This window comes from Acromyrmex echinatior, chromosome 11 (genome assembly GCF_024713525.1).
Source record: "Acromyrmex echinatior isolate Ae372 chromosome 11, ASM2471352v2, whole genome shotgun sequence".
Taxonomy (NCBI): domain Eukaryota; kingdom Metazoa; phylum Arthropoda; class Insecta; order Hymenoptera; family Formicidae; genus Acromyrmex; species Acromyrmex echinatior.
The window spans coordinates 11849269-11872693 of record NC_141862.1 but is presented as its reverse complement, the minus strand read 5'-3'; the positions used below and the strand labels follow the sequence as shown (position 1 = coordinate 11872693).

The 23425-nt window shown below is 33.9% G+C and overlaps 4 protein-coding genes across 5 annotated transcripts; 2 read left to right on the top strand and 2 right to left on the bottom strand.

Annotated features, from left to right (window-relative positions):
- The first annotated feature begins 197 nt into the window (after positions 1-197).
- Positions 198-3237, top strand: LOC105144290 (U6 small nuclear RNA (adenine-(43)-N(6))-methyltransferase). Its single transcript, XM_011053118.2, has 6 exons — positions 198-518; positions 891-1107; positions 1399-1539; positions 1651-2011; positions 2154-2349; positions 2452-3237. Exons 1-6 carry the CDS (start codon positions 414-416, stop codon positions 2938-2940), a joined length of 1509 nt encoding a protein of 502 aa, XP_011051420.1. The 5' UTR covers positions 198-413; the 3' UTR covers positions 2941-3237.
- Positions 3238-3892: 655 nt separating this feature from the next.
- On the bottom strand, positions 3893-19145 carry clu (clustered mitochondria protein homolog). The gene is made up of 17 exons (XM_011053117.2): positions 18723-19145; positions 11225-11499; positions 10491-10913; positions 9908-10274; positions 9601-9737; positions 9046-9326; positions 8850-8976; positions 8589-8763; positions 8281-8483; positions 8013-8163; positions 7611-7816; positions 7270-7476; positions 7101-7196; positions 6556-6900; positions 6130-6402; positions 5799-5924; positions 3893-5550 (listed from the first exon to the last, which is right to left on the bottom strand). Exons 1-17 carry the CDS (start codon positions 18823-18825, stop codon positions 4888-4890), a joined length of 4158 nt encoding a protein of 1385 aa, XP_011051419.1. The 5' UTR covers positions 18826-19145; the 3' UTR covers positions 3893-4887.
- A 1731-nt stretch (positions 19146-20876) lies between these two features.
- DENR (density-regulated protein) lies at positions 20877-22339 on the top strand. The gene is made up of 6 exons (XM_011053119.2): positions 20877-21001; positions 21072-21271; positions 21509-21593; positions 21666-21848; positions 21939-22078; positions 22171-22339. Exons 2-6 carry the CDS (start codon positions 21164-21166, stop codon positions 22213-22215), a joined length of 561 nt encoding a protein of 186 aa, XP_011051421.1. The 5' UTR covers positions 20877-21001; positions 21072-21163; the 3' UTR covers positions 22216-22339.
- Positions 21911-23361, bottom strand: crcp (CGRP receptor component). Of its 2 annotated transcripts, XM_087410982.1 has the most exons (4): positions 23017-23361; positions 22670-22940; positions 22302-22449; positions 21911-22061 (listed from the first exon to the last, which is right to left on the bottom strand). In XM_087410982.1, exons 1-3 carry the CDS (start codon positions 23022-23024, stop codon positions 22342-22344), a joined length of 387 nt encoding a protein of 128 aa, XP_087267108.1. In that variant the 5' UTR covers positions 23025-23361; the 3' UTR covers positions 21911-22061; positions 22302-22341. The 2 variants fall into 2 exon arrangements, with proteins under 2 accessions (XP_087267108.1, XP_011051427.1); XM_011053125.2 differs by lacking the exon at positions 21911-22061 and having other exon boundaries at positions 22248-22449.
- Positions 23362-23425: the final 64 nt, after the last annotated feature.

Here is a 23425-nt window from a genome sequence, read left to right as displayed (position 1 = left end):
TGGTTATCAATCTTCAAATTCGATGATTTTTTTAGATGACGCATTATAAGACAGTTTTAATTTCGAAAATTTCGGCAATTTCGGTGCTATAAGCTATCGATCTCTGGCAAAATAATTGGATCTCCGGCAGAAAAGACAATCTCTGGAACAATAATCGAAAAGATGACAACTTATGGCAGAAATGGCGGCAAATATTCAAAAGATGGAAACGAGTCCACATTCTCGATGTCGTATCTTTTCAATGGCGACAATAAGAATCAGGTGATGCGAGTAAATAAATCTGACGATGCGTTTCATGACGTTTTATGCATTTTTTTGTGAAAAACACAAGCTGGACAGGCTGGACTTGGCCGTAATCAATTGGCAGACGTGATTTAACGAACAGGCAGTCAAGATTGTTCCTTTCGATCACGATGAGCGTGAAGCAGTACATCCATCCGAGAAACAAGTACAAACGACCGCCAGATTATAAGCAACTTGCGGTCTTGTATCCGGAGTTTCGTGAAATTGCGATCATGGTATTACTATATGTACTCTATAATTTATTCATCACGTTTATAGATGAACTTTAATGTAATCTATAATATATTACATGGGTATCTTATGTTTATTGTAAATATATTTAATAATATAATATAAGTGTAATTTAGTGTTAGAAAACTTTAGATTAAAAAAAGAGGAAAAAATTAATGAAGTAATAATATAACTGAACATATATTCAAGAAAATGTTATAGAAAACTATTTTTTTGTGTACTATTTTTTTACATTCTCTTACATTATTTCTTTTCTTCAACTTCTGCAATTTTTACGACTAAAGAAATATAACACTCGGATGTGATATAAAGTAAATTGTATATATGCTTTTTATTCATATTGATTGATTTCTTAGGACTTTACAGGAAGGGTTAGGATCGACTTCAAAGAGAGGAGAAGCCTGCATGTACTTACAGAGACGCTTCTGAAGCATGATTTTGACTTACACGTGAATATCCCAGCAGATAATCTGAATCCGGCGATTCCACTGCGCTTAAATTATATTCTGTGGATGGAAGACTTGATGACTCATTCTAAATTGGAGATGGAGAAAGTTACAGGCATCGACATTGGTGATTATAAGACTGCTTTTGAAAATGTTTTCGATAAATCATCCAAACGTTGCACTTGAAAAACAGAAACAAAAATTGGAGTTATAATTGCAATTATATTACTATTATATTTTGATATTAAAGAGTAATGTTAATGATAGCTATAATGATGAAAATAGATTCACGGGATAATACTTTTCAAAAATTAATTATGTTACAGTAATGAATGCTATCTATCTTATAATGTACCTGTATATTTAATATAATATTTTAGACTGCTATACGAGATCTGAACAATTTCGTTTTAAATAGGAACTGGAGCAGTTTGTATATATGCTCTATTACTGGCAAAAATCTATAAATGTCAAGTGATTGGCACAGAAATTGGCAAGGAAAGTGTAGAGCATGCTCAGAAATGCATAAAGAAAAACAAATTACAAGATTTAATTAAAAGTAAGTGCTATTAAAATATTTCCTTTTATATTGAAGCAAAAAAAAAGTTATGAAAAGTGAATGTTTTTAAAATTAAAGCTTTATTTCATGTAACGGGATTTTCTGATGTAGTAATTACAGTGAACTCCGATAGAATTTTTAAGGATGTAATACAGGATAATAGAGTTTATGACTTCTCAATGTGCAACCCACCATTTTTTGAGAGTGAGGACGATGGCTTCGAAAAAGTCGAAAAAGTCTTACCACCGAGAAACGCACCTACTGGAAATGACAGCGAGTTGAAAACCGAAGGTGGTGAAATAGGCTTTGTGACGAAGATGATCGAAGAGAGTGTCGACGTGGGAGATCGAATAAAAATCTACAGCACAATGATTGGCAAAAAAGCCGACTTGACTGGTTTAAGACAATTGTTAAGATCGAAAAATATAAAAAATATGACATGGACGGAATTCTGCCAGGGTCACACAACACGGTACAAATATATTAAGCTTACAAATTATCTTTCTATACAAAACCCGTCAATATAAGTTTAATTGTTAAGTCTAATTATTAAGTATGTTATATCTTTAATCATTCATTATTTTGAAGCTTATTAAAGCCTTTCTTGTTCACAGATGGGGTTTGGCTTGGAGCTTCCTTCCGCAAAACGTTGTCAACTTGACTACAGCACCTGTCATTAGAAAACATGGGAAGTCTATAATGGGATTGTTAAAGAATTACAAAACCTCGATAACATTTCCTGTGAATGATAAATTTTCCTGCATAGACGATATAATTAGTTTTTTAAAAGTAACAGCGAAAGAGTTGAACGTAATGTATTATTTTTTTTACTTTTGATATTAAGTTTATGGATTATTTGCAATTAAGAGTTAATTTAAAAATATTTATTACGTTTCATTTTATTATCAACAGATCAAGTTGCAAGACGTATCCATTCCTGAGGATAGTTTCGATAACTGGGCGTGTCGAGTAATTGCTAGAAAAAGATCGTGGGAACATATGCGCAGGAAGCGGCGTTTAGCGCAACAATCTGCGTTAAAAAGAGCAAAAAGTGAAAGTGATGAATGTATTGAGGTTGAAGAAACTTCAATTGAAATTGGAAATAGTGCGAAAAATTCAGATGAGGAAAGTTCTGATAAAGAATTATCTGATAAAAACGGTCCTTTGCTTGTTTGTAAATTCTGGGTAGAAGCAGAAAGCCGCAATGATTCTCAGGATATAATTATACAACCTGATGAGATACTCAGGATATGGATGGTGTTTGAAAATGGATATGGCGGTTTGGACGCGTTACATTCGTTGCGACAGTATCTGATAAACAAATTGGAAGTGAGGGAAAAGATTTTAGATAATCCATCGAAGACGAAGAGAAAGAAAAAAAGGATTAAAAAAGAATGCTAATAGGAGTTTCAGGTCCATTCAGGTGTATTCGAGCAACAGAAAAAATTCAGCGAACAATAAACAGGACAGAAAATTTTGAAGAGAATTCTTAATTAGATCGTGTTACATATAAAACAATTTATTCCATGCAATATGTTAAAAAAAATCTACAACAGGATAGTATATGTAAATCAATTTTTGTAATGTTCTTTTTATTTCATGATATATGTAAAGTTTTTTGTGTGTAACTATATCCCCCCTTATAATTATTTTTTTTTATTCTCCCTTTATAATACAATTTGGCTAATTTAAGTGCAATGTGGTAATTTTTTTTTCATTACGATTATTGCAATGCGAAAACGAGTCCGACGAGAATCGGCGGCAGAGATTGATTGACTAATTAATTGAACGTTCATTTGCCGCAGAAAAATTGCTTTCTTCAGGCCTGAAATCTCGCATAGAATCTACGAGGATTGCGAAATAATTAGCACTATTTTCTGTAATAAACAAAATTAAAAGTTTCGCTACTCGGCTATCAGACAATCGATATCGCGATATATCGCTCTTCGATCGAATCGCGGCGAGAGATTCCGGATCGCTGTGAATAGATCCGTAGAGTGAATGAAACGAATTATAATTAATATTAACAGCAGGGTAACAATCGATTCCTTTACTTAAATACTAAAACTATAATCGCGGAACTTGAAATCAGCTACTATTCGCAATGACTCGGTTAACAATTGGCTACTGGCGTTCTTAATTACATGATCAAATAACAATGCCATTCGCTACATCGTACTTTCATTATTTTTAATACCGAATTAAAGATGTATAGTATAATTTTATATCAAGCAGGCACATTAAGAAAAACTTGAATTTAAGAATATCTATAAAAATATGGAAGCACCTTCTCGCTTAATAAAAGATGAAAGGAGATGAATTATATTTGTACGAACTACAATAAATCGTAATATTTTCTTTTTTTTCTTTCGGTGGCAATTAAGATGGAAACATGTCTAAATGGCACAAAAGTGATCACGAAAAAAGGAAAACAAAATAAATTTATTGAAAGTGAATTCGCAAATAACAATGCGTAATATATTATATTAATGCACATTAAAGCCTGCGTACACACTACACATTTATAATTGACGAAATATAATAACGACATAATTTAATATTTACCAAGCATTGTCGTAAAATATTAAATTATTCTTAACGTCTTATGAATTCATCCGTTTATACATGCTTTAAATGTAAATTGCTTTAAAGTATGTGACTTTTAATGAGCATTATATTCAAGAAAAAATGAGAAAAAAATGCGAATTCGCTCTACAAAATAATAGGGAAAATAAAGATAATTAGTTCCGAGAATCTAATATGAATTTAATCGAGTTTGAACGTTACTTAATCTGACGAATTAACGATCAGTACCAGTCGATGTATCGTATCACCGGTTTTTTGCATGGTAAATAACTTGAGCCTTTAAAAAAATGCGTGGTGGCTTCCGTGCAAATGAAAAAAAAAAAAATTGTATTGCTTTTTGATTTCACGCGATGGCAAAAAGAGAACAATCTTTTTTATCTTGATTTTATTTTGTATCTTGATTTCTCAAAGATATAATCTTCGTTGAAGATTGCTCTCTTTAAGCGACATGGCACCAGTGTCTTTATATACATTCGATATAATAGATAAATGTGCGTCTCGCATGCAAATTCAATCTCGGCAGATATATTCATCCCTTTATCTTCACAAACACACCATGGCGGCAATCTTGCATCTTGTCTTTTTTTTTAGTCTCATGTCCTAATTGCGTTTAAACAGTATAACAAAAAACGGTGCAAGTACCAAGTATGTATACATCATATGTGACGATCCTCGCGCGAAATCGTCATCTTCCACAACGGAGGACTAGGGCTTAGAAAAAAGAAAGGAAAGACTACTGTTTGTCGTCGGCGAACGAAAGACTCAGCTCTTTGCCGCCACGACTGACTCCAAGATGTCAGTTTTGCTAGTTTCCAAGTCTTTTGTTGCCTTCTGTTCGATCTTAACGTCGTTCTTCTCTATTATTTTTTTTGTCTCCTTATCATTCTTCTTGGTATCATTCTCCTTTTCAGCAATCGCCATGATGGCCTCGCTGCCATCCGGCGACTGTTCCTTCTGTCGTTTCTCGATCTCCGCCTTAAAATTATCGATATCCTGCTGGCTGATTTGCACAAAGAGAATGCCATTGATAACATTGAGCATATCCAACACCGAGCCCATGCTGGGCGGCTGCACCTGAATCGGTGGCAGGCTTACACCTGACTTGCCCGTGTAGATCTCGTTCATTTTCTTTTGCAACACGACTGCCTGCTGGGTTAGGTGCCGCAAGCAGTCGCTGCTTTCCTTTGTTTTCTCGTGCTCCTCACCTAATTGCTGCTTATAAATTGCGTAAGTCTCCTTTTCGTTGTTCAGCGCTGCTCGGAAATCGCCCATGCATGACTGTGTGCGTGCCACTAAATGATACGATACCGCGACCTTCAATGAATGAGGACCGTGATAACGTAAATTCAAGGTTAATGCGTGCTCTAGGAATCGCAACGATAGCTCATATTCACCGACCGCGTGCAGAATCAGTGAAATATTGCTCTGCAAAAATCAAATACGATGTTATTGTTATATTTCAAACATTAATTTTTTAGGAAATTTATGTTGCCTTAAAAATGCATCACACAATAAAACTATTTAAGCACAAATAAGATATCACAATAAAATTACTTTAAAATTATATAATATTATATATATATATATATATATATATATATATGTGTACATAAATGTAATTTTTTAAATTTTTACATGAGGAATTTCTAAAAATTATTTAAGATTAAACTTACATCGAGCAAGGCCACTTCTGGATGGTCTTCACCGCAGACTAATAATGCTAGATAACGTGCTCTGTATAATAATCTTAATGATACAGATACTTGCCCGTTGGCAAAAGAATATAAGGCGAGATGTATCTACAAATACAAAATAATATAATTATTATTAAATTTTAAAAGATATATTATTTATACTTACTGTTGTTTTATTTTCTATACAATTTAATAATAAATTTCATATGCTATATGGTGCATATAATGCCTAGAATTATTTCTTCACTATTTCTGCATTATTATTTTAACTACAACTGTCATTTATTTTAGTACAATCGATGTAACTTACGTATTCTGTAATGGTATACGGATGATCGATGCCATTGACTCTCTCCGACATGAGGACTGCTTTTTGCTGAGTAGCAAGTGCTTCCGCATGATCGCCCATTATGTAATTTAATCTTGCTAGCATTCTAAGACATTGTGCAATTTCAGGATGCATGGCACCATAGACGTTATTAAGGAGATTAAGCGCTTCGCTGATTAATTCGTATCCATCTTTTAAATATCCTTGTTGAATCTTGCTTTGACCAGTAGTGTAAAAATTATACGCGTCGCTAGCCTAAAAGAAGTTGAGTTGAAACAATTCCTTTACTTTAATCCGCAGCTTTTGATTAAAATAAAAATTCTTTTGAGATTTTTAAGATTTAACGCTTATATATAGTTTTTCTGCATTAATCATTTCATTTATATTCATTTAGAATCAATGACTTACTCTAGGATTGATATGTTTGACGACAGGAAAGATGTTCAATATATCTTCTTCGAAGAAAGTTGCCCGGTTCTTGTTTTCGAAGTTATATTCGCGTAATAGTATTTGAATGCCAGTCTTAATGCAGAAACCACGTAGTAATGAAATTTTTTGTAGATAAAAATGTTCTATCGTGGCTTCCAGAGATTCCGGGCTCGGTGTTTCCCAGTCGTAATAGGCCTTCAAATCACTCTTAATTTGCTGCCACAATGATTTAGGCGTTAATGATGCCCATTCTACTTCTAACTGTTGCGGTCCGTTGTTTCTCCCCTTACGTTTATTGCGGCGTTTGGCAGTTTTGCTTTGAAGCTGAAATAAAAAATTTATATCAATTTATCTCCTAAAATTTAATTATATAAAACATAATTTTAATAACTATTGTCCTTCATTATCATTATTATTAATTTGAAATTAACAAAATTTCAATCCTTTTTATCTTTATATCATTAATTAACTGTAATACAACTAACACTGTACATAAATTATAAAGATGTGAAGATCGATCGTACCTCTTCTAGATTTTGTGGATGTATAATCTGTGCCGAAGACAGCAAGCAATTCAGAAAGTGACTGACAGCCGCCGATAGATTCATCAAATCCGTACCCTGTAAAATGATACATTTACAATTTTTTGATATATTTCTTAAACATATGATAATTTTATTTTCGTATAATTACCTGCATGTAAGAGGTGAAAATATGTTTCGCCGATCGAAGTATCAATTCGGATACAGCAATGCGGTTGAGATAATGCAACTGTGGCACTGCGGCTAACATAGCTGCCAATTTACCAAGATAGCGAACATTAATGCCTCTACCGTGAAGAGCCTCCACTAATGTATTACCGTCCATCGCGGCCGCCGTATGATCTAAACACTCCCGAATCTGAAATAAATATTTACTTAAAAAAAAAAAAGATACAATTGCGCAATTGTGAGTACAGTTAGAATCCACATCTCGGATCTAGTTACAGAAATATTAAAAATGTATATTCTGTTAAATTTTTACAACAAACTTACGAATGTCGGCAGCTGCGCCGTGAGTAAGAAATCTGCAGCATCCTTTACTAGTTGTCTCTGCTTCTTCAGATCGGTGCCATTAAGATCTGGATGCTTAACGCCAGGCGAGAACACGTCCGGATTGAATCTTACATCGAACTCAGCGTCGCGCAGACTACCCACTGCTGTCGCCGCTTTTCGCACTATCTCTTTCGTGCTCTCCTCCACTATCGTAAAAATAAGATTTGTTATAAAACTAATTCTAATTTATATGATAATTTTTTTATGATTTATTTTTTATTTATTTATTTTTTCTTAGCATTCATTATTTCTTTATTATTAGTAAAATCCTAAAGGTTTCTTCACATATATGAACCTATAAAATCAATGCATCTAGGAAAAAATAAGAAATATAATACATACGTTCTTGTTTTTCGCCACCTGTAATCGAGTCAGTAATGCTCTCGACAATCTTCTTTGCTTCGTCGGCCTCTATTAGAGATTGAGCGCAGTCTTCCTTGTTACTGTCTGTTACAGCAGTTGAATCTTCTTTTTTGTCCTCTTTCTTATCTTCCTAGAATTATTAATTTCTGTATCTATCATCTGCATTATTTCAAGTTATTCGCATTTGAAGTACAAATATAATGAAAATGGGAAATATATTATAATATTAAAAAATATCTATTTATACCTTGGCAGTTGCCTCTTTTTCCTTTTGAGATCTTCTAGCAGACGTAAGCTGTTGAAGATGAACGGCCGCATGTTTGATAAACTGAACGTATCTGGCCTCGACAAATGAATCTATAAGTTCCTGCCGTAGACAGGCCAATCTATGTTTGTGTTCTACCGGGAAACCCAAGGCTCGTGCTTCTTTACTCAGTTCCACACCTTCGACTGAGCAAGAAATATATTTCTCGAATAAATAAAAATTGACAAATTCATAAATAAAAAACAACTTCTTTTTCATAATTATGATAAAATTGGTAGATCTCAACTCACGTTTCAAAAAATTTACATCGGGTGGGAAAGTTCTCAACAGATCGAGCACATAATGTCGTGAATCGTTACCAATGATACCCTTGCATTCGACGCTGCTGCAAAGTTCGATTTCCTCACCTGCATCGTTGATTACTTTATGGGGAAGGATTTTCAATTGCTGTCCAGCTTTGTTTAACTAAACGCAAGTATTTAAAATATTTGAGCAATAAGAGTATTAAATAATAATACGGCAATTATTTTAGTAAGCTTATGTTTACTTACTAATTCAAGATATTTAGGATGCGTAAGAACAGTCTTTCCGAAATCGATTGACCCATAGACTACCGATTGTTCTTGTTCACGTTCCAATATACCCGGTATAATGGATTGTGCAGTGATACGATAGCCTCTACAAGAAAATACCAAAGATTAAATAAGAACACCAATAAGAAAATCATAAGGAATCCGATAAACGCACCTGTAATCGATGACAACGGTGCCGAGAGTATAGAGACCGGGCAAGTCGACAGCCGCGTATACTCGGACACCTTGTAGATCATTGCGAGGTGCAACAAAGGCAGCGGCGTCACCACCTAACTCTTTATAATGGTCACGGACGTCGAAGCCGAGAGAGAAGAAAATATTGTTCCAAATGAACATTTGCATTTTGGCTTCCTCACCAGGGTTTATCGCCATAACATTGCCATCAATAACCGCCACTGCTCCGCGAGTCGCGGCTGCCACGAAGTCGCTGTGAACCTAAGTAATGTAAAAAGAATTAAGAGAATTATTTGAGAATTTATTATTAAAATGATTAAAAAATATAAAGTTTATTTTTAGTATTATTGTATTATTTCAGTTTAATTCAATAATTACTATTATATACAATGTCTTTAAATTAGAATTAAAAAAGAATTTATCACAAAAAATAAACAAAAAGTAAATATAATTTCGTTGTAGTACTAGTAGTTTGGAAACATTACATATCATGTTATACTCAAAAAAACTCACATGAGAAGAGTCAATAATATACCTTAAAGATAGCACGCTCTCGTAGCAATCTTTCGGGAAGATTTTTACGTGATAGTTCTCTCGTAGTTTGTAATTCCTCGTTCCAATCGCGTGTTTGTCCCGGGATGTGTTCTTCGTATCCCAATTTAGAGGAAAAAGCTAAGAGATTGTTTAAATTAAATTTCAATGACAATGTCCACAGGTACTAATCCATTAGCACACATTTTCGAAAAATTAAGATTAAATGTGACATAGTTAAACGAATTAAAATTCGACTAATCATTTTCTTTTTATTGATATCTATGCATTTTCTTTTTTTTAGAACTTACTGTCTTCCGCGCGAATAGCATCAATAGTGTGTTCAATTTGCGGTGCACTCCAGGCATACAATTGATAAGGGGTGGCGACTCGTTCAAAAGGATGTCTCTGAGTCCTGCGTCGTTGCATAGAGGCAAATCCTCGTTTAAAGGATGGACTGAGTTGATTCAATAGTTCAATGAGACTATGGCATAAATGGCTAGGCGTAGCTGGTTTAGGATTAAATACTTCTTTGGTCGATTGGTTGACAAAGAATCCTCTGGCGCACGCAGTCAGATAGTATTGCTTGTCCTCCAACGTAACCACATGTAAGTATATTAGATCGCCGTGAAGCTTTCTGTGGCCAGGTGGTGGATTCCATCCTGACGTTGTTAGGACCTTTGGAAAGAAATTTAGAAATCTTTTATTTATCTTTTCTTCATAGAAATAGAATCTAATTCTGAATTTTTTAAAAAGAAGAAAAATATCATCTTTGAGCAATTTTTCTCCAAAACAATTAATTTTTATTATTTCGAGTTAACAATATAATTTATTCTTTCTTATTTTATTCTCTTCTAACTCTTATGATTATTAAACTTTTCAAGAATCACTAACTTTGAGACACGGTGGGCACTTTTGCTCCTTCGCCTGCGGCTGGAGGGGCAACAAGGGTCTCTCCCTACAACCGGGTATAATGTAATCGGGTGGCGTACAATCGACTGAATCCGCGCGGGTCTTCTTCTTCTCTAGGATATCGCCATTTGTGACAACGTTAAGAAATGATAGGCTACTGCACTCGACGCCATTGTAAGCATCCGCGGGATCCACAGACTTCAGCAGGTCGCGTACGTGTCGCACATGTATACGCGCCTCTCGCATCGTGTACGGCTCCTCCACCACCTTGATAATGGAAGCATCCTTCAGACCCTCGATATTTTTCAGTTCGGCAAAGTTGTCTAACGTGTTGCCATCCAGTTGCAGTGAAAAGCACGTGCGGTGACACGTGTCTTCGCGGTCCATGAGTAACTGATGAATTTCCTGCAGAGAAAAGATGTCAGGAAAATTCAAGCATTGATTTATTTAGGCGTTAATTTTTATCGGAGTACTTTTTAAAAATTTTGTCATAAATTTAACATAAACATGATACAATATAATAGACACATAAATATAATACAAAGCAATAAATAGAATATTAACAAGAGATAATTGATTGTTATTAAAAATAAAAATTATTAGTTAGAATAAAATTAAGTTCAAGATGTTCGTAAAGACAGTTAATTAAAATGATGTAATTAATAATTTGAATAATAATATATCCTTAGAATTTTATTCAAAAAATAAACAATTACCTGTACCAATTCCATGCTGGATACTTGAATGTCAAAAGGTTCGGAACCGGGGCTGATAATCTTGACAGTGAAGCCCAAGTCTTGAATAAAAACAACTTCTTGTTCACTTGAAACATCCTTTTCCTTTTCTGCTTCTTTCTCGTTTTTATCACTATTTTTATTGTCTTCATTTTTCTCCTTTTCACCCTCTTTTGTCGCTTCAACCTCTCCCTTTTCCACAACGTTCTCCGTGGCCGTACTTGTACTTCCGCTGTCCTCTGTTTCCTTTTTCACCTCTACAAATAATTCACCATATATAAAGAACGATTCTGCGAATTATTTCATAAATTGTTGTGTCATGTTACATAATTGATATGTTTTATCAAAGTTCTATTAAATTTATTGCATTAATTTATAAAATTTATAATATTAAGAATTATCAACAAATCACACAAGATATTGTTTAAATGTAAAAATTTGCGATTTCTTTTCTTATTTATATAATAAGTTAAAAATATGATATTGTATCTGAATCTCCATTAGTTACATCACATATACATATATAAATTCACAGATTAAACAAAACTTAAATTCACTTAAATTTATTTCAAGTAATAAGATAAATAAAAAGATAATTAAATCAAACAACAGAACAAGTTACAGAATCCAATGACTTTCTCTTCGCTCTGACACTGAAAGGGACACGATGCATTTACAAGATATAAATACATCTCATAGTCCAAATAGTTTCATGTTGTCAGACGCACTTTCTGATGTACTCTCAGACGCACTCTTTCACCACTTGCATTCACCGATGTGCTTATAAATAAGCGACAAAGTAAATAGTACGCACCGTACTATTTATATTGGGACACGTGTTTGCAATACGCATCAACTTTGAACCATCAGCAACGATCTATGTCAAGAGAACTTATTGGATTTTGTTGATAATAATTGTTATCTTTTGTTGTAACAACATTTAATCTTGTTAATTCTATTTCATTCCTATTTAATATTTTGTAATTTAATCCTCGTTACACTATTTTTAAAATAACAAAACAATACTAAAATCCATAGTAAATTTCCAATATAAATCACTTTATACATAGTGTTTTTATCTTATCTCCTCTTGCAGTCTTTTCTTTTTTTTTATTTGATTATTATTATTAAAGCCATTGAAATTATCAATTATATTAGTTTCTATAAAATTAAATTTATATAAACTCTCTTCAGTTAAAAGCGTTATTATATATTCTTATTAATAATAATATGAAATTTTCTGTGACGATTGAATCGCACACTCGGCATTCCGCTTGGCATTGTAATAGTTTCTAAATCAGTGTTTAACACCGCATAGTTTCGTACAGGTGATCGCAACTAATTTTTTTCCACTTCGCTGAACCACGTTTAGTAAATATCATCGATTTCAAGCAGTCATCAACAATACGTAGCAGGCGAATCGCATAACTGATAAGAGAACTAAGTATCCATAATTCATGTGCTGAGAATTAAATAAATATGAGTTCTTGAAGAAAAAATTGACAAAATAAATTTTGCAATTTAAATAATTTAAGTAATAATAATAATAATAGTATATAATATTTAAATAATAATATATATAATGATATATAATATAATTAAATAATAATTAAATAATAATTTTGTTCTTAGTAATTTTTTAAGCATGTATGTGAATTTTTGAATCATGAAGTAAATTGAATTAAATAAGAGATTACATCTTTTATGTAGTAAACAAAAATATTCTTGATAATTAGATAACAAAATTTTAGTCGAAAATATTTTGTAGAAAATTCTTTCTCTTCATGTTCTTTGATACTTATCGTCTACTTCACTGTCTTATCATCATGTTATCGTACACGGTTCCATCGTTATTATGTATAGAAGCGTTGTACTCCTGTTACAACGCGGACACGTTAACGCGATACAGATAAGGCGTTTTATCACAAAATAATGTGATGAATAGCGGGAAGAATCTATTTGGATAAGAGTCACGACGATTATAGTGAACATTAAATTATGTCTATTTAGAAGTAATATATAATAAGACATCGTAAAGTTAAATTTAAACTAGATATTAATGAATATTTAAAGGATGTAATTTATAAAAATGTTTATTTTTAAAAATGTAGCTTTATAAGAGAAAAAATTAGTATTAGACGAAAATGATCAATTAAATTTCGAAAAACTCGCAAATTGTCGCGCACGTTTTTCTTCATTATTATAGTTATCTATTATTAGCTACTCAAGCTTCGAAATGAAATGCATTTAAAATAGATACTCTAACGGCGTAAACAGGTGATAATATTCACGACTCACTCTTAACAACTGATAAATGGAATATCTACCAGTGATACTATTAGACTGTTATTGCTAATAATTATCGTGCATAAACATTGTTTATGCATTTGTCTCTAAAATGGAGCTTAGACTCACAAGTTAATAAATGTCATCGTCAATTTCATTCATGAGAAAGACAGTGTGACTTTAAAATATCATTCATAAAACGCCTACGGCCAGATGATCACCAATACTCGTGAATCGCCGCGCTTTCCTTCTCGTCATTAAACTGCCACTTAATTTGATTCACCTTTAAATACCATAAAAGACATAATACTCAAATAGATTTATATTATTAATAAAAAAGATATAAAAATTTCTTGAATTTCACAAGTAAATTTTAAAAAATTGTGTTTGTTCCTGCAAAAGTCGATCCCAAGAAATATATTCGTGATGTAAAAAAGATCTATAAGACACTCCTAATTGTATAGAGGTTTGTCTATTTAAATAAAATCTGTGTCAAGAAAGTGGACAGACGGACGTGAATATATAAACTTGAAGACAGATATATGGGGTAGATGACTATAGTATTTACTGCTAAATATAGAATCCAAGCGGGTTTACTGTACGGGAGTTATGCGAGTTCACACTGTGCCGAAGTCACGTGAAGAGGATCGATTTAAGCTCAAAGGTGAAAGTACGAACATCATAGCGTGCCGCAATTGCACTAGTTAACCCGGCTCGATTATCATCGAGGGATGTTTGACGTAGAAATCGGTGCACAAAATAATAACCGGCGCCGATAACCCCTGCTATCGATAGTCTGCAATTCCACATGAGTATTGTTTCCTTGGTTCACGTGCAGTAAGAAGCATATCATTAACACGAGACTTACTTTCCATCTAGCTTCTAATTAAACCTGCAAATACACGAGCAATTATATAGAGTTTTCACGTCTGGTTAAATTTCTCAAGTTATTTAGGTTTTCACATGCAACTTACAAAATTTTTGAATGATATAAATTTTTGAATAAACCCTCATATAAACTAGAGTTTAATAGACTGAAAAATTAATCGTTACTTGGTGCTTAAAACAATTCCGAATAATCTAAAAAGAATTGATATTGTGTTGTGATAATTTGACGAATTTCAAATTTTCAAACACACACTTGTCATTCATCTGTTCCGAAAAGAAAGTGTTCTGAAGGAAAAAGTTCATTAACGAACGAGATATCTTTCAAAGATACCCTCCCATCAATCGGGAAGGCTCCGATTGCACACATCGCATGTTGCACACATGCATCGCTAATTGGCCAATTTAAAAATAAAATATTCTCATTGGTAAAGTTGTAAAAAATTACTAGTACCAACTGATATGAGCGGTGTGTGCAATCGGAATTGTAGACAAACGGGATCCTCCCTCGTCAATCAATGTTAGTCTTTAAAAGAGAAATACGTGTTATTGCTTCTACTCCTGTACTTTTTCCATTTATATTATTTACACCGAGCATAGAGAACAAATTCTAACGAAGAAATTGAGAAAATTATTTTATCTCTCGTTTAAATCGATTTTAAAAAATTATCCAAATTTCTTTGTCTCTTTCTTTATATTTTTCTTATTTTGATTGTAATAGAATAAAATGTAGTCAATCTCATTATAATTGTATAATAGTCAGCAATCATCGTAATATTCGCTTAAAAAATGAATCTTTCAAATCGTTTTAAATATCCTGGTGATATACATCCATTCCAATAACGAATACATTGCACCATCTTGACGTCACTCTGAGTATCGATATTGCATCATAATACACGGTCGTTTATCTCACTCTGTATTATCATTTCAAAATATTAGACATATCATGAAGGGAAATTCATTATCAACATTAAATAAACACATATCCGATTTCAAATGTTCGACATTCAGTCCAATCATATCGTGCATTATTATTTTCCTAAACACCGATGTTACATCATGCTGTTTCCTTCGTCCTATAAAAATCCTTATTATAAATTATTTACATATACAGTTCTAAAAATGCTTAGATTGCCATCAAATTATTAATATCCTTCTAAAATGCTTATTAGCAAAATTATTTCAAAGTTTCAGACTCGCAAAATTAAACCCTCTCTTAATTACTTTAAATGATATTTTCACCACTTTAATCAATGGAATTCTTCCTACGATTGATTGAGAACTCTAAAATTCTTCGGGGGGAGGGGGGGGGGAGACAACCAGAACTCTTCTTATTTTGTTCAAATTTTGAAAATTGAGGCTAGCTTCACAGAGGTATATAATTATAATTTGTTATAAATGTTGACAATACATAAAAACAATACTCATATTTGGGCGTACTTTCAATGTTTTCGTGGAGCACAGCGGAAATTATATTAAACATCGTTATTCATCCCTGGTGAAAATTTTTCTTAAAATTGTTCATATAATTTTTCAAAATTTCTATATAATTTTATAACTTTCTTACATTTTTTTATACGAATTGGAACATTTCTCAGAAAATCTACATCTTTTCTCAGAATTTTTCATATATATGTTAGTTATAAAATATTGTAAAACTTCTAAGATTTTTTGTAAGTATAATTTCTGATGAAATATTATAAAATCTAAAAAAGTTTAAAAATATTTTTTTTTAATTATGAGATAAGAAATTTCAGAATATTTCAGAATTCACTTGTATGAAAAATTCTGAGAGAAGATGTAAACTTTCTGAATATTTCTGAATATTTCTGAAAAATATATAAAATTCGTATAAAAATTATGAAAAAAATTTTCAGCAGGAATCCTAAACATTAATATTACATCATATCATTTTTTTTGTCTTCAAAATCAAAATTTGTCAAAATGTAAATTAATACACGGAAGCTTCGTGTTCAGACGTAATCAATACTACTGATCGATCGATGTTTTGTCGAGCACAGCTGGAGATGTATTACGTAAATATGATTACGACATGTTTGCGTAATCATATAATACGGCGTGTTAGTTTCCATCGTGTGAACGGTGATCTACGGATCATCATCGGTAATCCTTAATTGGAACAGAATCGAGACGATCGTTGAAGGATTCGTCGCAGATTCGCCGAGCTGCGTGAATGATCGCTCCGAATTGTTTCACGTTTTAAAGAATCCTAATAATTCGCATCTCTATTCTAATTAGGCTTGTTTCTTTTAACTGAACTTCTTGCACGGTTCCTCTTTTCTCTTTTTCTCTCCAACGTAGAGAGAAAAAGAACAGATCTATTGTCAAGGTTGCCGATATGCTCGCATGCTCGAAGAGTCTTTTGCAGTTTTTAACAGGCAAACTCCGGTTTCTCAATTGCAACTTGTATTGTTTATCGCATAGAATGCAGAACCTGAGAAAATTTGCAACGTAATCTCGTGTCGTTCCGTTCGCCGATATCACGGTAAGCAGGTCGAGTACCATGCAAGAAGCACCATTCAATTTAAAATCTAATCTTCAATGTGCTCTTCGCTTCCTGTTTCTTACTTTTTGTGTCTTATCTTTTTTCCCCTTTGCGATTGTTTTATCAATCATCGTCTTTCTTATCTCTTTCGAAGTTCTACTTTCAAGTATCTAGGATGATTGAAAATGAAGAAACAGGATAAAAGACAAAAAGACAAGGGCGCTTATTACGATTCTTTAGACGAAGTGAAAATTATAAAAATGAGCAAACTCACTCACTAGATGTTAATCAATAAAGTTATAAATATTCTAGTAAATTTAATTCACTTTCGTAATTTTCACCTCGTTTCAAGAACCGTAATAAGCCAGAGATCAAAGTGGTAAAAAGAAACAGGAAGTAAAGAGCACATTGTAGAGTAAACTTAAAAGACCACGATGAGTTCCTCATTTTCCTCTGCGATTCTCCGTCTCGAGAAACAGCTTCATATAGTTTGACGATTGTTCAAAAGAATGAATTGTCTTTCTTCCAGTGTGCATGTATAACACAAGTTTTCAAAGAGAGACGTGAAGACGTTCTAAAGATATCCAGAGGATGTCCGTCTTGAAGACGTCTAGAGAATGTTTGCATCCTAAAGAACGTCTTCAAGACGTTCCTCAGAGATCTGTGTTATGTAGATAAATTTAGCCATAATTCCCACAAATATAAAGGACAGAATAGGATTGTTTTCTCTAGCCGAATTGCTGCTCTTCTTGCATAATTTATCTTTCTTCTTTTTTCCTTCAATGTGAAAAAAAAAAGAGAAAAGGTAAACCATGTAAATGTTTTAACATTTACTAAACAACTAAAAAGAACATATTTAAGTCTTGAAATACAATAGGTGTAGTAAGTGTTAAGGAATTCATCAGTTAAATGATCGACTGATTAGTCAATTTCCTAAGGCTTACTACATCTATTGTGTTTCGGGATTATTATCGTTATCAACTGTGAATTGATAAAGAAAAAAAGAAAGTAATGTGGAAATAATTGATTGCGAAGATTGTGTATCTTAAATGAGGAAAATTACAAAGTGAGCGAATTCATTAAAATATTTATATTAATTAATTTTTATTAGTTAATACTTAATGAATTTGTTTACTTATGTAATTTCCACCTTGTTTTTAAAGTACACATTCGACCTTCAGAAAGAAAACGCTTTCGTAGACCGGAAGGTCGGTAAGCCCGGAATCAATGCACTATGCATTGAAAATTGAAGGAGATTTGGGCAATGAAGACAAAGGAATTTTAGTTCCTATTGTTTTTTAATCGGTTAAATAACAATTTTTCAATCTCAAATGCGTCTGATTTCGGCCCAAGAAAATTCATCCGTTGGCGCCGCGACGCGTCTTCTGCTAGACCTACCCCCTCCCCCTGGCGTCCCTCCTCGTGTTACTTGAGGCTCACATGACCCCGTGCGCAGAGACTCGCGCAATTCGTAGGGGTTACATAACGTGCGAGGCATCGCTCTATCCCGTTTTTACACGCGCTCTTCCCGATCGCGCGCTCTCTCCTCCTCGCTCGATGGAGGCCGGCTTCGCGTTCGACGAGCCGAACGACGAAGCGAAAAACGGTCCCAACGATCCATGAAATGTCTTCGTCGGGACACGAGACGAGACCGGCGTTGTTCCCATCAAAGATTACATAACGTTCATGGGTCAGAACATGAGCGAGTTCTGATTCGTAGATTAACCTTAAAGGAAACTCCGTGCAGCACCCTCGTGGGGCGCGCGATGCCGCATGCGATAATTTCGTATCGGTACTAACCGGTCACCTTCGTAGCCTCATGCACTTGATCGCCGTTCAACAGGGGTATCTTCGCGCTGCCGGTATCCCGTTCGGACGTGTCGATCTGTGCACCGACTGCCATTTCCTTGGACTTGGACCACTCCGGCGATGATGAAAGAAATGACGGTGACGACAGGATGTAACGTGACAACGTGGTTTACTTATTTCTCTGTATTACTTCGACTACCTCTTTGCTCTCTCGCGCGAGTCTCGTTCTCTCTGTCCGTTCTTTCACTGTCCTTGCTGCGATTTACGGTCACGCGCACGCACGCCCTTTTGAATCGTTCGTCCGGGACGGAAAACGACGACGACGTCCGACTTTTTCACGGCAACTACTTCAGCGCGCGCGAATCCTGCGGCCCGCACGTGCGTTTCGAACGGTCTGCGGCAAAGTTCTGCGGCACGGCCGGCGATTGGTTCGTCGCGGCGATCCGCGATTGGTCCGCCGTACCGATTCGCGATTGGTCCGTCAGTGTTGCGCCTGCGACGATGCGTTTTCGTGCGCACAGCTAATAAAATCACTAGAAAATAATTAATTTAAAAACTATTGTATTGTATTTGATATTGTATATGGGTCATCTAAAAAATATCCGCGGTTTTTTAGATGACCCATATACAATATCAAATATTGAGTCATCTAAAAAGTATCCGCGGTTTTTTGTCACTAGATGTGTGTTGATGGTCATATATCTAGTGACAAAGTACCGCGGATACTTTTTAGATGACTCAATACTAATTTAAGATTAAAATTAATCTACTTTGGTTATAAAAATGAACATAATTCAATCAAAATTGCTTATCTTATGTCCATTTCTACCAAGGTAATTTAAATTTTAATCTCAGTTATTTTTATCTCTTCTTAGAACTAAAAAAGGATAGAAGTAAGTTAAATTGAAATTGATGTTAATCTACATTAAAAATTTAAGCCTGCGGCACACAATGTTTGTTTTCTTGCAAGATTCCTAGTTGGATTAGAATCTAGCCATCGTATTAGCTGCAGTACCAGCATCGCAGCCAATACAGTGGCAAGATTCTAATCCAGCTATCCAGTGTGCCGCAGGCTTTAATAATGGCCTGAAAAAATGAATGATTCAGTACTGTTTTTTCGATGGGTTTCGGAACTCAGTCTTGCTCATATAGAGCGGTTGAATGCAAATGATTAGATTCATAATCAACAAAGCGATTTTACAGTGGCGTAAAAAATATTTTTTACATCACTGCCCGTATTGCCCAGCTGATTGGTTGCTGTTTCCACTTGACGTTTGAATGTGAATGCACCTTTAGAGGCGAATAAAAGGAATAAGGAACAGAGAACAGAGAATAAGAATTTCAACCTATCAGAAACTGTGTATTCCACAATACATGATTTTTGATAGGTTGAAATTCTTGAGTGAGCTTTCTTCAGTGAACTCTCTTCAGTGAACTTTTGCATCTGATTGGTATATTCCATTAGATCTAAAAATATAAAACCGGTACATCCGATCACAGAAAGGTTGTAACACTTTATTTTTTATGGGTTTCAAAATGCAGCTTGCTCATCGAGCGATTGATTCTTATTCATGGATCTACAAATAAGAACCAATCGCTTGACGAGTAGATATTCTGAAACCCATAAAAAAAAATGTTGCAATCTTTCTATGACCGGCTGTGCAAGAGCTCATTGAGCTTTCAATGAGGCCGGTGTTTCATGAGTGGAAATTTACAGCGGAACGAAACAGCGAAACCAATCACAATCGCAAAAAGAAAGCAGAGTAATGACTGCAGAATTGTGATTGGTTGTGCTGTTCCATTCCGCTGTAAATTTTCGCTCATGGGATGGCGGCCTAAGCGGTAGTGCTTCTGAATGCACCTAATGGATGCATTCAGTCGATTGTGTATCTTGAAATGAGATGAAAATTCCAAAAATGAGCAAATTTACTAGTTATTGACCAATTGAATTATGAATATTCTAGTGAATTTGCTCACTTTTATAATTTTCACTTCATTTCAAGATATTGTACATAATCGATCCCCAGTACTATGACTGCTCACTGAGCGCTTAGTAAACTCTTGTATCTGTTTGGTCTATATTTTTAGATCTAACGGAATATGCCAATCAGATGCAAGAGCTCATTGAGCGCTCAATGAACAGTGTAGTATTGAATGCACCCAATTGTAAAATGATGTGAATACTTTTTGGGAGAACAAAGATCACTTCACTGATCATAGAAATCGATCTTTAAGTTTCTACATCCCTTTCTAACCTAACAGTACGCACGGTATGAGATATTTGTTAGCTGCAGTTAGCAATATTTGTTCGTGTAAAAATAAAGACTGTTGCGTTTTCAGGAAGATCGACACAACAAGAGGAAAAATTTCTAAAACGATCGTTCTAAAAGAGCTGCCCGACAAGACCGCGAGTGAGGTTAGACGGCGCAAGGATGTCAGCGGAAGAACTGCCGGAGTTTCGATTGGAGTTGGGACCGGTTCCTAATGTCACTTATCCCATCCGCGTTCAATATTGTGGAAACTGTTCGCTACCTATTGAGGTAAATCGTTACTTTTAATACTGATGTAAAAAATACATGCTTGATTACAAAAATGGAGGAATTATTGGCAATCGAAATGTATAAAATAATTGAAAATTAATTATATTTAGAAAGAGAGAAAAATAGAATGATTTTCTTGTGTTAATATACTTATATCGCTTATGGAAAATATATCTCTTATATATTTCTTACTAGAAATTTGAATCTGGTAAAAATCTGATGATCATTGATTTATAGTACTGCGAATATTATCCAGAGTATGACAAATGCAAGCAATGGCTAGAAAGGAATCTGCCTACTGAATTTGAAAAGATAAAATTAGGTAATTATGAACAGAATTGAACATCATAACGAACAGTTCAAGATTCTAACTGAAAGATTATTTTTCAATCAGCTACAGAAGATGGTTCTACTGAAGTCAGCACAGGAGAGGATGAGAAGAAGCGACAGAAGCGAGGCGGTAAAGGTATGCTGAAAACCAAGAAGAAAGAGGATATACCACGATTGATAACTATCTCCAGAGCACCTAGAGGAAAGAAGAAATCCGTCACAGTTGTAACTGGCCTTAGCACTTTTGGTAATACAACATCAAAACGATCTAAAATTTAGATTCTAAATGAATTGTAAAACGAATAAATATTCTAATTTTGAATAATTTATTTCTTAGACATCGATTTGAAGGTAGCAGCAAAATTTTTCGGTAGTAAGTTTGCTTGTGGATCCAGCGTGACTGGAGACGACGAAATTGTTATACAGGGAGATGTCAAGGATGATCTGTTTGAGGTGATACCTGAAAAATGGCCACAAGTAAGTTAAAGTGTGAAAAAAAAGTATGAAAAAAAGAGAAAGAAAATACGTATATTGAATGCAAAGTGAAAAATCCTATTCTTTTTTTTCAGATTGATGAAGATTCTATAGACGATCTTGGGGATCAAAAGAGATAATAAGGCTATCCACTATTATACACGCACAATAATTTAATTATACACTATTTCCAGTCATGTTTATTATATAAATAAAATGTACATACATAAAATATATTTAAATAAGTTATTTTTTAAGGTCTAAGATTAGGTTTCTTGTTCTGTGTCTTCCTCATCTCCTCGCACATTCGCGACGATTTGAAGCACAGTGTCCACTTCTTCCTCTGATAGTCGTTCCTCGCTCTCTTCCACCATCTATATATAATGATTATTTCAGAATAGATCTATCACTAATTTAAAAATGTTGAAAGATTCGAATCTCTGCTTCTTAATCAAATAAAACAGTACTATCCAAGATTTATAATTCTGGGAATTGGATTAATGTGTACCAGTATTGGAATGTATTATTTTTTTTTCTTGGATTACAAATCTTGGACAGTATTGAATTAGGATATTTATAAGAAAGAAGTCATACCAATTGAATCTCGAGAGGTGTAGTAGGACAAAGATTGAGAAGAGTGAGCTTCTCAGCCTTGGTCAATTTGATAGGCTCCATGGCTCTTAGAAACTCTCGGATTTTCTCTGGATTCTGCTTCTTACATGGCGTGTCTTCTAGATACTTGATTGTTTGATAAGTGATGGTTGCAAGCTGATTCATCTTTTGTTTCTTGTAAGAACACTTTGTATTTTGCAAAATATCCAAAACCTCGTAATTACTCAGAAGAGTGTTCCAATTTCCTTTTATGCTGTAAAACCAATGATAGTGAGGTATAACAATTTTCGCGAAAAGCAGAAAATTCAATGGATTTAATGACAACTTACACTTTCATGTCTTCTTAAATTAAGGAGGTTTTATAATAATATGATTAAGTAATTGCAAGTCAATATAATTTTTTTCTTATGTTCTTCGGTTGAAGGAGAAGTTAATAATATTTTAACCTTGAGGTTAAAACATTCGATAATATCGTTTTGTTAAATACTCAAAGTGCACTAATTCTTTGTTTACTTACAAAGATTCTACAACTTTGTTTTATTAATATGGATTCAAATTGCGACTTGTTTGGCTAAGTGATGTTCCTTACATTTCTGACGTACTTTTGCAATGTTTCGTTTGCACCTGTTCCGTTCGAGTGCAATGATTGGTTCTTCGCAGTTGATCTTTCCATATCTTTTCTCTCTTTCTCTCTAATGATAAATGTATTACATCCATGATTATACAATAAATCTGTTT

Excerpts from the sequence above, each read along its gene's own strand:
- LOC105144290 (XM_011053118.2), top strand. The coding sequence starts at position 414 with ATGAGCGTGAAGCAGTACATCCATCCGAGAAACAAGTACAAACGACCG. Across the intron at positions 2,012-2,153 it reads TGCCAGGGTCACACAACACG|ATGGGGTTTGGCTTGGAGCT; the intron begins GTACAAATATAT and ends TCTTGTTCACAG. Across the intron at positions 2,350-2,451 it reads TAACAGCGAAAGAGTTGAAC|ATCAAGTTGCAAGACGTATC; the intron begins GTAATGTATTAT and ends TATTATCAACAG.
- clu (XM_011053117.2), bottom strand. The coding sequence starts at position 18,825 with ATGGCAGTCGGTGCACAGATCGACACGTCCGAACGGGATACCGGCAGC. Across the intron at positions 9,327-9,600 it reads GAGAGCGTGCTATCTTTAAG|GTTCACAGCGACTTCGTGGC; the intron begins GTATATTATTGA and ends TACATTACTTAG. Across the intron at positions 5,551-5,798 it reads CAGAAGTGGCCTTGCTCGAT|AGCAATATTTCACTGATTCT; the intron begins GTAAGTTTAATC and ends TGATTTTTGCAG.
- DENR (XM_011053119.2), top strand. The coding sequence starts at position 21,164 with ATGTCAGCGGAAGAACTGCCGGAGTTTCGATTGGAGTTGGGACCGGTT. Across the intron at positions 21,272-21,508 it reads ACTGTTCGCTACCTATTGAG|TACTGCGAATATTATCCAGA; the intron begins GTAAATCGTTAC and ends ATTGATTTATAG. Across the intron at positions 22,079-22,170 it reads TACCTGAAAAATGGCCACAA|ATTGATGAAGATTCTATAGA; the intron begins GTAAGTTAAAGT and ends CTTTTTTTTCAG.
- crcp (XM_087410982.1), bottom strand. Across the intron at positions 22,450-22,669 it reads CACCTCTCGAGATTCAATTG|ATGGTGGAAGAGAGCGAGGA; the intron begins GTATGACTTCTT and ends CATTATATATAG.